The 18,646-nt window shown below is 42.1% G+C and overlaps 1 protein-coding gene across 3 annotated transcripts in view; it reads right to left on the bottom strand.

The window, feature by feature from the left end:
- SEC14L1 (SEC14 like lipid binding 1) overlaps positions 1–18,646 on the bottom strand; it is a 55,395-nt gene that overhangs the window by 7,143 nt on the left and 29,606 nt on the right. For all 3 annotated transcript variants that reach the window (XM_025197483.1, XM_025197482.1, XM_006018320.3), the window contains 10 exons: positions 18,296–18,445; positions 18,080–18,211; positions 16,884–17,012; positions 16,436–16,667; positions 15,369–15,478; positions 14,199–14,388; positions 8,580–8,668; positions 7,294–7,364; positions 5,917–6,088; positions 5,250–5,384 (listed from right to left, as the gene is read on the bottom strand). In XM_025197483.1, the coding sequence (XP_025053268.1) occupies positions 5,250–5,384; positions 5,917–6,088; positions 7,294–7,364; positions 8,580–8,668; positions 14,199–14,388; positions 15,369–15,478; positions 16,436–16,667; positions 16,884–17,012; positions 18,080–18,211; positions 18,296–18,445 (1,410 nt within the window). The remainder of the gene's footprint in view (positions 1–5,249; positions 5,385–5,916; positions 6,089–7,293; positions 7,365–8,579; positions 8,669–14,198; positions 14,389–15,368; positions 15,479–16,435; positions 16,668–16,883; positions 17,013–18,079; positions 18,212–18,295; positions 18,446–18,646) is intronic.

Here is an 18,646-nt window from a genome sequence, read left to right as displayed (position 1 = left end):
CAACCCCCCCAGACTACATTCCTGCCAGCAGGGGGCAATCCCCACTGCCCCCGCCCCCCCCTTGTCCCACGTCACGTGGGGGGGATCTGCACAAGCCACCTGAAGCCCCAAGACCACACCAGGAGCGGTGAGTCCTGTGGCTTTACTCAGCCTTTTTTCCCCACTTAAAGTGCTGGAGCTGGCCCAGGCGGGGCACCCATGCAGCACCCCCACCATGCAGCACGGGGCAGTGGGAATCGCTCCCCCCGCCCAGCAGCGCCCAGTGAGCACTGAGGCTTTTCTTTAAAGTACCAGGAGCTGCGGCAGCCAGGGATGCAAACTGAAACTCCTTGGAGTTGTGGAGTTTTCTCAAGCAAATCCCGGGACGTCATTCTCCCCCTGTACTCGGCCTTAGTGAGGCCGGAGCTGGAGTACTGTGTCCAGTTTTGGGCTCCACAATTCAAAAAGGATGTGGAGAAGCTTGAGAGAGTCCAGAGAAGAGCCACGCGCATGATCAGAGGTCAGGGAAGCAGACCCTACGATGACAGGCTGAGAGCCCTGGGGCTCTTTAGCCTGAAAAAGCGCAGGCTCAGGGGTGATCTGATGGCCACCTACAAGTTTATCAGGGGTGACCACCAGCATCTGGGGGAACGTTTGTTCACCAGAGCGCCCCAAGGGATGACGAGGTCGAATGGTCACAAACTACTTCAAGATCGCTTCAGGCTGGACATAAGGAAGAATTTCTTTACTGTCCGAGCCCCCAAGGTCTGGAACAGCCTGCCACCGGAGGTGGTTCAAGCGCCCACACTGAACACCTTCAAGATGAAACTGGATGCTTATCTTGCTGGGATCCTATGACCCCAGCTGACTTCCTGCTCTTTGGGTGGGGGGGCTGGACTCGATCTTCCGAGGTCCCTTCCAGCCCTGATGTCTATGAAATCTATGAATCCCCCCCATGGTCCCCTCTCCCCTTCTTCAGCCCCACCTCCCCCACCCCTAGTACTTAACAGCTTGGAGTTGGCTGCAGCCACCAGGGACTACCCAAATCATCGAAGCTCTCCAAATCTTTTCCGAAGATTTGGAGAGCTTTGAATCGATTTGGACCTTTAAATTGGTCCCCTGATGCAATTCAGATTCGGAGATTCGGCCACTAAAAATCAGGCTGTAACTCCTCTGAATCAAATCACCATGCGAAGCTTCACACAGCCCTAATATTTTGGCATGCCTGAACCAAAAGTTGACAAGCCATGATGTGTGTTCTCCAAATAGGGGTCACAGCTAAAGATACAGCTATTTTAACTTTCTACTCTTTACTGAATTGCACCGACCACAGGATACAAGACATAAAACTATTTTATGTGCGTCACAGCAGGTGACAGCTGTGCAACTCCTACACTTGTGCTCTTAAAAGACTTAGGCTTTATTAGGAAGCTAACCAGGAAGAGTAGGATCTCTCACTGTTCTCCAAAACTGGCACGGACCTTTGCAATATTTTGATTTGTTTTGTAGCAACAGTCACTTTTGCTTACTTAAGCAGTGAATTTTGCCACAACCTGAAAAAGACCGACATGGTTGTAAGTTACAAAGAACAGACTCCTCCACTACAAGCCGTGGCTACTGTAAGTAGCTGCCTCTTTAAAATAAAAAGGCACTGTTCCAAAATGCCTAATATGCAAGCACTACATTACAACAGACAACATCTTAAAAAGAAAGAGTTCAAAAGAACCAAAAAGAGTTCAGAAGAATCCCCATGAAACATAGAAGAGCAAGTTAATAACATTTAAAGAAAGACTAATAACAGAAGTATCTTAAATAACTGGTCCAACACAATTCCAGTTCTGGGCAATGAGAAGGAATCAGGTCTATTGGTTGCTCTGGTCCCTTCCCTGCCACTGGTGGGAAGGCTGGGGGAAAGCTTTGGAGATTGGAGTTTGGGGAGCAGATGCTTTAGACAAAGTGTTCTTTTGGTGCCCATGCATCAGATTGGAATACCACAAATACGGACAATCACTTGGAGCTGTGCATCTGGCCCGGCTCCTGTATTAAGTGCATAATGCTTGTAGGTCAATAGAATACTCCAGGCAAGGTGGATTGAAAAAAAAAAAAAAGATTTTTTAAAATTTAAATCATACGTTTTTTGTTAAGATGCTTTTTTAAAAAACAATAAACCTATATAAAAATATAGTTTCCCATCTGCATAAAAAGCTTTTGACATGCCTTCTAAATCCCTGGCATTGGTATTCGTTACCACTTCATCCAGTAATTGGAAGAAAAGGTCTTTGGCAAGTTAGGTGACACACTAAGAGTTGTGTACACAAGTTCTGCTCTTCTGTGCTCTAGCACCTGAAGTATAGCTAGCAGCTTTTGCAGAGGGATGCATTTTCTTCTTCATGACAACAGCATGTTTGGGAAGGTGAAAAATAGTAACTCCAAAATGGCATTTGTAACATACTGGAGGTTGTCTGGCTGGCAACCAGACCAACACCAGCACTGGTGAGAAGGCAGCTGAGTTGTACAAAAGCCTTTGGGTCTTTTGACAATATAATTCTGGACGTTATGGGGGATAGTTCTGTGCTGGATGCCAGGGACAATATTTACTTCAACAGCGAGAGGCCCACCTGTACTGGTGCTGCAATGGGCACCACATCAGTAATGTCTGTGCTAATATTAGCAGGTGCACTTCCTCCCGCTACTAGAGTCAATATTGAAGGAGGCACTCTTGGTACTGGGACACAAGAACAAGCCTGCTCCTCGCTGCTAGCATTTGATTCAATCAGAGACCTAGTAGTTTGCCTCAGATGACTTTTCATGTCTCCCTGGAAAATACAGAGTTCCTCTCTAAGATGGTGCCTTGGTACTTGGGGGTCACTTCTTTCATAGAAAATTATGGTTGGAAGGGGCCTCAGGAGGTCATCTAGTCCAACCCCCTGCTCAAAGCAGGACCATCCCCAACTAGATAATCCCAGCCAAGGCTTTGTCAATCCAGGTCTTGAAAACCTCCAAGGATGGAGACTGCAGCACCTCTCTGGGTAACCTGTTCCAGTGTTTTACTACCCACCTAGTGAAAAAATTCTTCCTAATATCCAACCTAAACTTCCCTTGATGCAACTTGAGACCATTGCTCCTTATTCTGTCACCTGCCACTACTGAGAACAGTTTACCTCCACCCTTTTTTGAAACCCTCCCTTCAGGTAGTTGAAGACTGCTATTAAAGTCCCCTTTCAGTCTTCTCTGCTTCCAGAGAACTGTACTGCTGCCTGATGTGGTTGACCTAAAAACCATCTTGGTCGCTAGTGTTCTGCTGTTGACTGGTGCCAAAGCTGCCAGGTCTAGTCTTGACAGTAACTGCACCATAGAGATTCAAGCATTGTGTAGCTGCATGATGAAGCACAGGACATACAGGTGTGATCAGAATGGGTGCCTGCAAGCCTCAGACTTTTCCAGGAGGTGGAGTTTCAATCCCAATCCTGAAATTCACAAAGTACAATTTCTCGCAGAGAATGATAAGCATACCAAGCATTTACTCAGCTTGCATTATTCCAACAGAACAAGTACCTGCAGCTTTTGATCCTTGAGATTTTTATCCACCACAGGACAAGCAAGACTTAAGCCTGAGGTTTATTCAGTCCACCATTTTGCAGTGCTCAGAGGTGCCTGAATGGGCTAGGTTCCATCTCACTGCCTTGGGCAGGAAGGGAACTGAGGCAGAGTTGCAGCCACTCTGCCCTTAAATGGGATATGAAGACACAACTCATGAAACTGCTAGTCAAAATAATCTGGTATCTGTGCATGACACATACCTGCCTACAGCAGGATCCATATCAATACATGCTCCAGGAAGAACAGTTTGGGGATCAGTTCTTGGTGAAGCAACTGCCTTTCTATAGCTGTGGCCTCAGACAGCGGCGACGCGTGTGGGGTTCACCCACTGCAAAAGGGTGCTGCCGACATTGTCGGCAGCACCTGCAAGTGGTCACCGCTCACCACCTGGCTGCATGTGGGCAGTCCATGATCACCCTGGCCACCGCCACTGCTGCCGGTGGTGCCTGTGGGTGGTCGCCAAACCATGGTTGGTGCTCGCAATCCCCCCACCCCTCCCCCACAGTGCTGGCAGCATCTGAGGGAGCTCCCCACTCACCGCCGCCATGCTCCTGCCGGCGCTGCTGTGCGCCCCCCCAGCCGCCAGGGGCACACACCATTCATGGACTCAGATAAGAAGTTAACTTTGCTTCAGTTTCCCCAGCCATAAAACTCATGAATACTTTCCTACCACTCAGGTTACTGCAAGGTTAAAGGCTGTAACTTGTCCCAATATTCCTAAGGGAGGGTGCAAAAGAAATGCAAGTTATGTTGAAAAGGCTCTGCTGTTCCTAATGGCAATCTGAAGAAAGGGTCTGAGAAACAGACTTGGATCCAAGTTTCAAAATGCAGAGACCTGCAAGCTGAAGAATCCTGATATAAACCAACTTAATTATCTTTGACATCACCAGTTTTCTTTATGAAAGCAAGGCTCGTGATTCAGTTCTGATGTTCAACTACTGCCTCCTAAAACTGTCAGACCTTTCTTTGATCAGAGCTTTCATAATCAATGTGAATTCAGGTACCATTACTGAGGAGGTTCAATATGCATCTTTATAGGTGATTTGATACTCTTTAAAAACCATGAGTGGAGCTAGAGAATCTAAAAATCACAGCCTATGTAGATTTTTTAAAAACTAATAAGAATTTAAGAGATTTTTTGGTAAGGTATTCAAACCCTTAAGTATCTGTTTATTCAGAAATAGTTGGGAGATTCACAGACTGATGCAAAAATTATTGGGCATGAAGTTCTTGGGTTTGTATTATGCAAGAAGTCAGACTATATGATTATAATGGGGTCTTCTGTCATTACACATGGATTTGGAGGCTAAGCACATTAAGAAGTGCCTTCCTGCTATGTGGTAGGCACCATTAACACAGCACTACTGGCTAAGGATATCACCCTCCAATTATTGTAGCTTTTGTGTACTTTGTATGTTATAATTTTAGCAAATCTGTGATCATCTTCTCTCTTCTGGAAGGCTGTTACTGGAACAAGAAACCCACTCCTTCCTATCCTGGGAGTTAAATAATTTTCATTTTAGCTAAGTTGTGTAAGTGCAGTCTTGTTCCAGGATTGATTGCAGAATATAACCCATCTGTGTTCCCAGGTTTGTGTTTTATATAAGTGTGAAAGAAAAAAAAGCCTCCTGCAAACAACCCCTGTAACACACAATAGTTTAAAACCTTACCATACACTCTCCGCCAAGAAAATCTGGGATAATTTCTTTATCGATGTAATCCAGAAGCCCCCCAGGACCTTGATAGTCATTCCCTGCATAAATCAGGAATTTTTTTCTAGTGTTGTCATCAATGAATGGACTAACCTATAAAAACAAAGAAAACACAAAACTGGTCAGGTCCCCAGAAATCTCTGGAAGTGATTTATCATACGAAGCACAAGCAGATACCATAAATAAACTAACTTATTTCTGTCGCATAAGCCTGTTTTCCTCTTAGGAATTTGTTCTAATTTCAGAAATTAAGTGTCCTACAAAACATTAAATTTCCAAGTGGTGAACATTTCCTGATTATAGTACACTAGATATTAGGTTTGAGAAGTGTGAGGTAGGTGTGTGGCTACTACAACTACAAGACAGAGGCATAATTAGCAAGGTTTGTGCCCTGAACAAAACCCTGCTGGAGAGCAGAAGGAAGGGAAGGGGGCCAGAACACAGGGCAGGGGGCACGAGTCCCCAGACGCATCTACTACAGCAGCAGCACGATGTCCCTGCATTCAGTGGCTGCTGCTGGCAAGAAGCAGACTTCCTGGGGGGCTGCCATTCTAGCACTGCCTTTAAGTTAGTGTGGAAGGCTGGTGGTCTGCCTACCACCTGTTAAAATACCGTACAAACGTACCAGTGTCCAAAGGACTGGGAAAACCCTGGGGGCACGCAGGATGAGAAGACGACCCAATGTTTCAGGGTAATTGGCTTCAACCACTTCAATGATCCTCAGTAAAGCTTTGACACCAGGTCTCCACAAATGGCGCATGTTCAAACCCTCCAGATCCACCAGACAGGTCCACGAGCTGTCAAATTTAAAGCAAGATTTTTCTTTTCTTTTTTCTAACAGAAACCCACTGAATATTTTTACTAATAAGATCAGTTGGATGTTCTGGACTGTAAGTACTCTGTTCCAGTCTCAGAGATCTACAAGTTTTGGCAAGGCTACATTCTCCCTTCAGTACTTAGTTATAGAACTCAGTCCCAACTCCTCTTCACATTTTGTGCTTCCTGAAGATGCAGGAGACTGTAGTGGAAATGGTTTCTTAACATTAAAGGATTTCACAATATGCCCCATATACTCAGTTAAGGCAGGAAGAAAAAAAAGATAACAGAGTAAATGCTGACATATGGCACGCATGTCACCATATGACAGACATTTTGAAGGCCAATTAAAAAAAATTACTGGTAGCAAAACACCAAGACATCACCATAGTGCCTAATAAGGGTTAAATCACTGAGCTTAATAGAAATAACATTTCTAGAAGTTACTCTCAGGCCAAAGTGCTTCATATGCTGGGCATATCATCTAATAATGGTGTGGGGTTTTTTTAATAATCCCATTACATTTCAGAACGCATCCCAATCCAGGGATGTTTAATACACACTTAAATCCCACTAAGGTCAATAGGATTTAAGCACATGCTCTTGTGTTTTTCTGAATCAGCAATTTACCTGAACATGCATTTAGGGCTTATCCTTATACATGTATAGCTGTCTGAATTCACTCTAGACCTGTAGTTCGATGCTGCATGACTCAGATGAACCAAAGTCTTTTGGCATTTAAGTGTTTGCTACATATTTGGTTGCCACTGCTACCCTGACCTTTAAATCCTTTGGCCAGCTAAAGGTCTTAGGTTTATATGCACAATTCAAACCTTAGATTTCATTTCTCACTAATTAAGACAGCTTGGGCTAAGTTCCCCGGCAGTAAGAAGGTAAGGAACGGAAATGCCATGCATTCCAAAATACTTTACACAGATTAAAAGGGTAGACTCAGACTCTGAAGGGAGTCCAGTGTTTTATGACAGAATAAAGATGGCTTTAAAGGAGACAAATAATCCAGTCATTCCACATTCTGAATTACATTTTTGGGGATAAGAGCCTGCGAGAGCAAACCACAATGCAGCACGGACCCTAGAAATAAATGCAGTTCCGTGGTCAAAGTTTAAATATACACACACGCCACCCCCTCAGGTTATTTCTGAATAGTAGCCTTCCAGTGTTTTACCTTATAGGCCTGCCAAATACTTTCGTATTTTCTTCACATCGCCTCAGTCCTTCTTCATTTATAGAGAGAACCTACACAAAAGAGCAAGCTGTTTTAGAGGAAGCATTCTAAAACTGCTGCCTGGATGTAGCTAGGGTGAAAAATTAAAGTTTTACAATCTGAAGGTTTTGAACAACCTATCAAAATAACTTCAAAACCATGTAAAATGATGCCTACATTAAGGCACATAATGGTGGGCTAAAGAGTAGCACTGAGTGCAATAATTCAAGGAAGGGTATAAATGCTTAAAAACAAACATTAAAAAACAAAAACAAAAAACCACCTCCTTTGCCTGTTGTATTCAGATGCTATGGTAAAGATCTCTGCACAAAATCTTAGCTCTGTCTTTTCCCAGGGGCAAATGAATGTTTAACAAGTACTCAATTTGTTGGAACAACTGTTACATGGGATTCTTAGTTTGTTGACAACGATCAGTGAAAGATGTCTTTCTACAAAGACACCATTATTTACACAGAAGTCTCATTCTGGGAATCTCAGCTTTCTAGCTGAAGACAAACTCTGAAAGAGACTTTCCCTCCAATCCTAGAGTGAACAGGAAAATAAAAAAGGTCCCTTCAAAAAAGAAGGAAGATATAACCAAAACACTGATTTAAGTTCATGTTTTTTCTGATAGCAGACAAAAACTTCACATATAGATGCAACAGGACAACTAGAAACACAATGTGAATGATTACTAGAATTAGGGGCTGGCTTGGGACCATGACCATTATTCCAGCCATTAAGATAACAAACCACCACAACTCGCAAGCCTTGGGATTCTGCCCATTTTGTGCTAGGAAACTTTGCATGTCAGTAACAAGAATCCCACAGTGATGCCTTTGTAAAAATAGTTCACAGGCAAGTAATTTTCCTTTAAAAATAATGCGCATCTTAAAACTGGGTGGGAGATATTTCATACATAAAAATTACATATAATACTTCAAACAAGGCACCTCTTGCCTTGTGCAAGTGTAGATTTAAGATTCAAGCACCGTACAAACTACTTAAGAAATTATTAAAAGGTCTCAGCCCAGGATAGCCAAGAACCATGCCTTGGTGCCACGAGTTCACAGTTGGTAAGAATGCTAAAATCCAAGCATTTAGGGAGGCTCGGTCTGTTCAAACTGAAAACAGATTGCTACAGAACAAATAAAAAAAAACAAAACATGCTATGCAACAATCATTCTGGCATCACAGGATGTTCTACTAAATGGGAACATCAAACAAAGCTTCTTCAAAACACTTACATAACGAAGCAAGGCTTCTTCCCCAAGAGCTCGTACTAAGCCTTTGGTATCCATCTGTCCCAACCTCAACACATATAGCGGGCGCCCATCTGAAAAGGAAAAAAGGTTTAGCACTCACCTTTGTGTTATATTGAAATTATCCTAATTATTTTTAAAAACCCCACAGCTTTTTGTTAATGCTCTATGTTAAATATTAGATTAAAAAACTGAAACAAATTTAAGAGCGATTTTGCCAACTGCAGCTTTTACCTTTGCTAAAGCTAGTCTCAAATGTGGTGTGTTGTGTTTACCTTGCTAGTTATATCAAGGTAAGATTTGCTGACAACCTCAGCGTCATTAGGACATTCAGCTATCCCAACAGTAAAAAAAACCACTCATCTTCCTAGTGAAGATGCAACTAAGTGATTTTGATTAGATAAGACTATTACGTATGGCACAATTTATGCAGAGATCGTAGAAGGTTCGGTAGATTTGCACCTTCTAGACTACCTAAATCAGATGTACAGTGTGAATAAGTGGGTGGCTTAGCTTGCTAGCCTTTACAGGTTGGCTTTACTCCCTAAAAAGAGCTCCTCAGACAGCCCTTCAAATAAAAATAAAGTGGGAAAAAAAAGCCAGTCTCTGAACACAAATCAAATAGAGAAGCCAACAAACAAAACCCCTCAGCCCCCTTCTGGACAGTAGGAGGGGCCCTCTAACTCTGGCCCCAGCATATTAGCGAGATCGCTTCCCGGGCACAAGCTTGTCCGGTCAGTCAGTTTGCCTCTTGCCTGCAAACTGCTCTTTTACCCAGCTTGCCCCTTTCTCCATTCTCCTTTGGGATTTTAAGCTTCCACTGGGACATACCTTCATTATGCAGATGCCCACAGATGGGCTTCTTTGCCTGCTCTCTCAAAGGACTAGCTCAGCCTGTTACAATGAACTTTTGTGAGCCTGAGCTCACTGGGCTGAAGTTAGCCTTAGGCGCAGCCCAGGTAAGAAAGGTACAGTTAAGTTATTAGACTGAAATTTAGTCATCACAGACCTTTGGTTAAAGTTTAGATCTTACATACTCTCTCACAGAACAGCCAGTTGCCTGTGGCAAATTTTTGGAAAGACTAGCATTAATTAGTTTTGAGAGCAAATAGTGATAAAGCATTGATTCAGAGTACTGATTTCTGCAGTGTTAGTTGAAGTATCACCTTGGGGACTTTCAGTTCTGTTATACAAACTTGGCACACTGCCTCACTAGCACAGGTTATTCCTGTTTCAGGGACAAATTTTAATTAGAACCTTTACTGAGAAAAAGGTAAGTGCCCTTGAATCTCAAACACATGCCAGAAAGACCAGATGACATTCTTGATATAAAGGCCTTAGACAGAGAACAAGGGCACAGGCTGATTTTTGAGAATCTAAAATTTGTATTTTTGGTTCTTCTTCACAGTATTCAAGGAGCTGTATGTTAGATAGCAGCAAGAGAATGGATTTTCCAATCTAGGACAAAGTGAAAAAAAAATTCCCTACTTTTCTGCAACGAGCATAAAATTATTGCCACTCAGGACTGGAACACATACAGGACAGACAGAGTTGGTGCGAAGCACTTTAATTAAAAAAAACAAAACAAAACTGTAATCATGGAGATCTTGTTTTGTTAAACAACACCACTAAACCAGGTTATACCTAAGTTTAAAGTCTCAACCTGCCTAGAATACAAATCATGCATGATAGTCTAGATACACAACTAATACCATTTCCTCTAATAACCAAAAGATCCTATTCTCTATGCTCAGTTCTGTTCCTCTCTACATATATAATTCAAATACCAAGTCTGTTGCATCAAAGAGACATCTGAAAGAAATCGTTTTTTTTTAAGCATCTACTAGATTGTTCTCCACCTAGTCCAAACTGACTGAAAGAGCCAAGGCAGCATGGAGGAAGTGCAAGTTTCTGTGGCAGAATAAGGGAGAGCAGGCTTCATTGTACTGTTCAATATGAATGTTTTATCAACTTTCAGAAGAACTGAGTTTTAGAAGATCTAGTTTCATAGTAGCTAGGGTCAGGAGGGACCTGAACAGACCATCTAGCCTGACCCCTCGCCACAGGCAGGAATGAATGCTGGGTTCACAAGACCCCAGACAGGTGATCATCCAACCTCCTCCTGAATTTGCTCAAGGTAGGGGTGAGGACCACTTCCCTGGGAAACTGGTTCCAGATTCTGGCCACCCTAACTGTAAAATATTGCCTTCTGATCTCTAAACCTAAAGCTATTCTCCATCAGCTTACTACCACTGTTCCTTGTCACCACAGGTGGTGCTGGGGAGAAAAGGGCTCTGCCTATTTGCTGTTGATCTCCCCTGATGAGCTTGTAGGCAGCCACCAGGTCCCCTCTCAGCCTCTCCTCGTAGGGCCTGTCCTGCTGCCCTCTCACCAAGCAGGTGGCCCTCCTTTTTGAAGTGCGGCGCCCAGTACTGGACGCAGTACTCCAACTGCGGCCTGACCAAAGTTGCATAGAGGGGGAGTATCACTTCTCTGGACTGTCCTGAGATGCACCTTTGGATGCATGACAAGGTATGGCTGGCCGTGGTCTGGCATTGGCAGCTCATGTTCATCTTGGAGTCATTATTGACTCCAAGATCCCTTTTGGAGGGATCTAGTGATCATCCTGCTTTGTAATCTTTTAAAATGCAAGCAGATGAATAGAACTGCTACCTAAATTTAGAAAGCTGAACTCAATAAACTAAAGATAACACACTATACATGTTCTTATAAGTTGTATGCTTTCTTACACGCAAAAGAAAAACTCCATCAAGCCATGTGCTTAAAAAGTTAGCATTAAGCTTATTCTTCATTTCAAATAACTATCACTTTACTCTTTAGTTTTGATTCCTCCACTGTTTCACAAAGTTAAAAAGTTTCAAGTTGTGTAGCTTAGAGCAGCAGTTCTCAACCAGAGTGCCACTTTTAAGGATGCCACACAATATCAGCATGGTTAGATATGCAGCCACCTACACACAAGTCACAAAAGAGAGGTTTCAAATAGGATGCCACAGTGTCAAAAACATTGTGACCTGTTGTGGCCTCTCAGTTCTTTGCTACAGAAGAATCTGTTATTCTTCCACAGTAACCCCCCCCCAAAAAACGGAAGCCAAGAACTGGCATTTTCCAAGGGATTTCACAGAACTAAAAGTTGAGAACCACTGGTTTATAGATAAAGTAGTGTCTTTGTATATAAAAAGATACTATGTACTTGGAGTTATTTAACTAATGCTAAAGATCTTATTTTTTGAATATGCAGTGCAACTTTTGAAGCACTACAAAAAGGCTGCTGCATCTTAGAAGAGTGCCATAAATAATACAGTAGTTTAGTAACTGCACCCCAACCAAATGATACATGAGGGAAGACTGTTTTAACTGCAAGTGTTTTGTTCCTAACATTACATGCCTATCTTATAAACAATTCTGATGAATTATGTAAGAACTTGTTGCTTAAGACATTCTTATCAAAATAAGAGCCACTTGCATATAGAAGAAAGCTACCCTAACTGCACGAATGTTAAATCATTTATGTCCAAGTAAAACTGATAGTTTGCTCCTTAACTTTGAAATAGAGCTATCCTAGGCAGCGTATTTTAAAACTGCTGCTCTCTATGGGTCCTTGATAAAATGCTAAAACGTATCCATTTAGCTGAAGTCTTGAACACTTTACACCTGTGGGACAAAAGGAGGGGAAAACTGATAATGCAAAAGTTAAAAAGCCTGCCCACAGGCTGTAAAAAGGTTCAAATTGTAGAGAGCTTCTCAGTTTGAAATCTGCTACATCTTACATGTTGGCAAGCCCTGCCCTCAGCTGTGAGTGCGCCTCAACAGGAATCTTTACAAAAGAAACACAAGGAATTGAAAGATAAGACCAGGAGTTCTGCAGTCTTGTTTTTCAAACCTCTGCTTCACCTTGGAAAGCTTTCTGATGCCAACAATTCCCAGACAGATTTATCTATTTCCTTCCTAGTTACTGGCAGTATCCAAATAGGTTTCTTATTTCTTCCCTTGTATAACATTCCTCCCTTAAAAATCTAGGAACTTGCTGATTTCCTTAAGCTATTGTCTAACTGAATTTGTCCAACCACAGGCCGGGAGAGACCCATTAATCACTACAAAGTGAAAAAGTCTTAATGCCCAATTTGCCTTCCCTGCCGTACACCCGTTATTAACAAAAATTTCTTCTAGTACTTCATATGCCTCTGGTAACAGGAAGTTCCAGTGGGAGCAATTTTGGGTAGCAGGGAAAGGCCAACTCAGAACACAGGAGATATGCAGTGAGAGGTTATTTCCTTTCCAAAATGAACAGTTAGAAGGAAACTCCCTGCCCTAAGTGACTGATGGGGTGGGGGGAAGAGAAATTCCACATGTTTCTATTTTGATGGTCTGCAACAAGAGCAGTGCACAGCAGCAAGCTGGGTGCGTACTTCAGCAGCTGGCCTTGGATCTGGTGAATTTGACCATAATCCAACAGTCTACTTCTTAAACAAACTTTGCTATTTGGCATATATATCACAGCTCCCATTAGTGAACTGCAATGCCAAAGATTGGTCCATGTCATCAGCAAACATGCCTGATGGCAGAGTTAAGTTAATTAGGAAAAAAAGTCTTATTTACACGCATCTTTAAATCACTACAAGAAGGTAATGTTCAGCACTTACATTTCAGCTTTCAACCTAGAGTGCAGTACAACTTAGAGCTCAGTACAAGCAATAACCCTGACAACAACTGTTAAGCAGGTCAACCCATTTTACAAGTGCCTCAAAAGTTAATAGGCAGACAAGGTTCTTTGGGTGAATCTGATGTCTTTTATTAGACTAACTTAAATAGTTGGAAAAAAAAATTTCAAGCTTTCAGATTTAAGAACCCTTCATCAGGCTGAGGAAGTCTCTGCAGTTGGTGTGAAAGGAAACTTACAAAACACTTCTCAGGGAAAAGCCTACAAACTTCACTTCATTAACCTCATGAATACAAAAAAAATAAATAAATAAATAATGGACTAAACATAGACATTAGATTTATGACACATTATAGTCTGAAAGACATCCGACTCCCCAGGTACCTCTCCACTCTTTAACTGCTACAGTGATCCCCCTTTTCTCTCCCCCACACCACCTAGCCCGTCTCTCACCCACGGACTCCTTACTTTACATCTTCACTGACAGCCCGTCTTGCACGCAACCCGGCCCAGCCTCTGGCTTCTTTACTATTCATTCTATCTAAGAAGAGCACACACCAACTGCAGAGACTTCCTCAGCCTGAAAAAGGTTTTTTAAACCCGAAACCTTGCAAAAAATTTTTTCCCCAACTATTTAAGTTGGTCTAATAAAAGATATCACATTCACCCAAAGAACCTTCTCTGCCTATGTCCTTAGATGAACGGTTACAACCTACATCTCAGAAAAGTTAAGCTATTTGCTCAGTCAGTCAGAGCTGGAAGTAGGACCTAGTCTTACTTGTTTGTTTGCTCTCACCTAAGCCACACCAACCAAGTGTACTTATGTACGGTGCATCCTGAAAGTTCATTTTGTTCATCAGCCCACCAAAGTGGCTCTGGCAGGTGTACACTACAAAATGACCAGCATCTGCAAGTATAAAAAGTACCTTTGTCATGGTGATGCCAGCCTCCTGCATAGAAATCTTGCAGAACTTGAGGAGGATTCCAGGTATCCAGAATATAGTCTACTTGGTGCTGTTTCCGCCATGTTAGTGATTGGCAAAGGATCTCTCTGGCTTTGTCAATATTGAAGTCTCGGGCACGTAAGAATCGTAATATATGTTCATCCTTTGGAATCTAATAGAAAATAAATTACTGGTAAATGGCTGAAACTTGAGAGATGCCAAAAGAGCCAATTTCTACAATGCTGAAAGTGAAGTAAAATGACTTGCACACCTAATTACAGGGAAACTTAACTGCAACTTATAAAGGAGCACAAGTTTTCGGGTTTGCTCGTTTTTTGGGGTTTTTTTTTTTTTTTTTTTTTTTTTTTTTAAAGGCATGGGTTTTTATCACCCACACTGGAGATCAACAGGCCTGCTACCTGAGACTACAGACTGGATTCCTGTTTTTAAAGGGGAATTCAACAATTAAAGTTTGACCTAGACATGAAGATGTGGTTGGGAATTCAAGGGAGATACACACACAATTCAAAAACTGTCAGACCTATTATAAATTACTGATCACGTACACACCTGTTAATCAAGTGGCAACTGAAACCATGGGATTAGAAGTGATCTAAAGACAGGAAAAAATAGGACACTCCTGCTAACTACAGAGGATGCCAACATATAAGATACCAAGACAGAAAGATAAAGAGTTAGTAAAATAAATATCAGAAGCAGTCATCCATGGACAACCATCAGAAGGGCAATATGCAATGGAAACATAAGCTTAAAGACTACCTACTTAGAGAACTTCTCATCAGCGATATCAAAAATACTGTACTAAAAAGGTCAGCATCATCCCATTTTGCAGATGGGGAAACTGAAGCAGAAAGAGGGCATTGATTTGCACAAGATCACCCAGAAGGCAACTAGCTACACTTAAGTTCTAGTCACAGGTCTATCTACTGTCCTACTTGAATTTAACACTCAGAGAAGCATATGTAAGGATCACATACATTCAGCCAAAGCAAAGGGCAACATACTAGACTTGTAAAATTACTCGTCTGTCAAGCTCCTGGGCTTATAGTTGCTACCACTGTGGTTAGCCCGATTAGGACTATGCATTCTTGCCTGAAGCACAGATGTCAAAAGGGATGACCAATTTCTTACTTTGCCCTTGTGAGTCTCCTGGAGCCACTGTCGAAGTCGAATGAGGCAGCTTTCTTGCATTGGTGTCAAGTCACCCAGATAGCGCTTGATGTAGTCTGCATCCAGCTTGTCTGAAATAGAATTTACTCAATGTTACAGGTCTTACCAATGGCTAGGAAAATTGAAAACTGATCTTATGTCTACCACACGAGATGGGAAAATTCAAGTTCTTTATTCAGGGGTGTAGGTTGTAGCTGTGTTGGTCTTTATTCAGCACTTACGTCAGAAAAAGAAACTGATCCTTTAGCTTTTAAAATGTAACTAACTTTCCGCTAGTATTCAAATACAGTAGTACAACCATAGTGATTTTTACAGCTGGGATCTTAAACAAGTTTGAGATCTCTAAAAAGACAGACCTGTCCTTTGTTATGGACAATGGCAATGTAAATAGAACCATAAAACAGTGTGTGTACAGACAGAGAATATGAATTGTCCTTTCACAAATAAGGAAGAGCTGAAACTCAGTATCTGGAAAAATTAGGTATTTTCCTGTGGCACTTAAGTTTAGATTTGCTGATTCACAGTGCTAGAAATAAAGGGGCCATACTCATTTGGAAATGCTCACAGAATCTTTGTTCTCGCCGTCCAAATCTTTAGAGGTAAAAGTTCCTGGCTTCTACTATGAAGGCCTAATTTTGTTCACCAATATATATAGGTGAAAGCCTATTTATCTGCAACAGACTGGTGGAGATTGTGCTGAGCTTTTCACTTCAATCTCTGAGCGTATAAACTATTCCTGTGCAGCTGCCTAGCAAGATTCTCTTGCCCTCCTCCTTCTTCCCCCTTTTAAACACCGACATTCATTCAATTACATGATCAACTAACAGCACTCAAACATGCCCCACACAGATTAACTTCTAATTGAGGATTCCCAGACCCAGTTATTATAATGGCCATGTTGATGCTGAGCATGAAACCAATTGTCTGGAGTTTCAGCTACATCCAAGCAGCATAGCCCTGAGTACCTTGCCAAGTAAATCCAAAAACAGATAAATCGGAAAAGTCAAAGTAGCCAAACAAAGAGATACCATCAGGTGTCCCTGCTGTTGGTTCTGATGGACTGCTGGAGGTGTTGAGAATCTCCTTATTGTTCAGCCCCTCCTTTGTGGCAGTATCTGGTATGTTGATAGCAGGGGAAACTGGCCGGCCTGTGAGAGATGTGCTCTTCTCCAATTTACATGCATCAGGAGTCCAACGGGGAACAAATGTTACCCCTTCCTCCTCCAGCTGCTTCAGGTAATACTCTATTATTTCTTTTCCCTTTGAAAAAGAACATAAACCATTAAAGTCTCCACTTGCGAGCAAGGTATGATTTTCCCAGCAATCCCAGACTCCTCCCACCACAAGCTTACAGCCACTTCACAATGCCTTGCTGTAAAAGTCAGCTTAAATTTGTGAGTATACACATACCGTTAGTTAGCAGCACCTACACCAAATCCAACTAGAACCTAACAACTACTTCATGATTAAACTCACCTTTTTAATATTGCTGGTGTATTGTTTCATGGCAATCTTTTCCACTGTGCTTTCAAAGCCAAAGAAAGATTTGATGTCTAGGCTCGCAGACTGTTCAAAACAGGTCCAGTCTTCATTGTCAGGGTGAACCTGTTGGTTAGGAGGGGAAACCCCATATACATAAATGTTTGGATGCCCTTTGGCACTCTCACATACCATATAAAAATGTACACTATGAAGTTTCATATTTTTGATGCTTGCTTTATCACATGCACTGTAAGTAGAAGAATTTGAAATTTTGGCTCCTTTTGCCAAAGGCAAACTGAAAAAGGTAAGAGCTTATTCAACAACAAACCAAAAGGACTTCAAAAGGTCTCCACAAAAAAAGGCAGTCACAGCACACTGCTAAGAAGAATTAGGAGGGAAACTACTATTCAGACTCACAAGGCGAACTGGCATGTTCCCATCTGCAATACTGCACTCAGTATGTCTACACTGGAGCAAAGTGACTGCAGTACATTGTTGACATACCTAGGAGGAAGCCTGCACTCTGTCAGCTGTCCACTATTGTGGCAGAAAAGAGCTCATCATGGGCTAGACTGCTAGCAGTACCCAAGTTAACAATTTATATTTATACTATAATGTGTCCACACTGCTACACTGTGACCACAGCTTAGATATATTCTCTAATTATTTGCAAAACAGTACAAGGGAGAGTAGAGTAGTGCCTCTTTAGCTATAAAGGACCTTCATCAGTACTGAAAAGGAACAGCATACTTGGCCCTATGATAATACTACAAAAAAAGGATGGTGGAGGAGGGAAGAAAGAGCAAATCACACAAGACTAGCCTCAAAGTGGATTTTTACAAACTGCAAAGAACTCTTCCCTCTGCAAACTCCTTCAGACATTCCTGGGTGAGTGCTTTTACTCCATGCCTCAACCTGGGAGACGAGCAACAGTCTAAAACTCTTCAGTTTCGAGAGAAGCATGCATGGATTCTCCAGGGTATGCTCCTAATCTCTGATGGCCAACAAAAAAGCTCCTAATTATGAAAGTGTTATTGAACAGATCCTAGTTACAGGCATGCTACTGTCCTTGTGTTTTAGTTTCTTTTCAGAAATCTGGGGATCATTTTTTTGTGACCAATACAACTTCCGAGTCTCAGTTTTGAATGCTAAATACCAACTTGTCTCCACACATGGGAGCTGTTACTCACCGTGTAACAGCAGTGCTCATTAATGATGACCCTGTTAGAGAAAGTTTCGTTGTAGGCCTCTATGTGCAAAGTTCGGTCTCGCCTGTTCAAGGAATTCTTCTGGACAAAGTAAACATAATCTACTCCTGCAATCTGAGAGAGATTACCAGAGACTGGTCAGGAACACCATTACTGTGGGTTGATATCATAGCTAAAGCCATTTCAACATCTGATTACCTTTTTCAGCAATCGTGGTGCATCTATATCCAGTTTACAACGTCTTTCAATGACATGTACAGCTCCATCCTCACTCTTGAATTCATTTACAGTGTCACTAGCTACAAACATTGGGATGAGAGGACAGGTAGGGAACCTTTTTTCATATGCCTGCAAGATAAAAGGGGAAAGAAAGAACTAAAAGCTTAAAAAAGAAAATAGGTTCTCTAGTGGGCTTCTCTCTGCTGCATTTATAGGTGCCACCAAGCCATTGCATTGGTCACATCCATTGTATGGGAACAGCAGAACCTTGCCACCCCATTTTTTTGCATTTAACCATAACTTACAAAGACAGTCTTGGCAGCAAGTTTC

Source organism: Alligator sinensis, unplaced genomic scaffold, assembly GCF_000455745.1.
Source record: "Alligator sinensis unplaced genomic scaffold, ASM45574v1 scaffold400_1, whole genome shotgun sequence".
Lineage (NCBI taxonomy): Eukaryota > Metazoa > Chordata > Crocodylia > Alligatoridae > Alligator > Alligator sinensis.
This window is presented reverse-complemented; position numbering and strand designations above follow the sequence as displayed.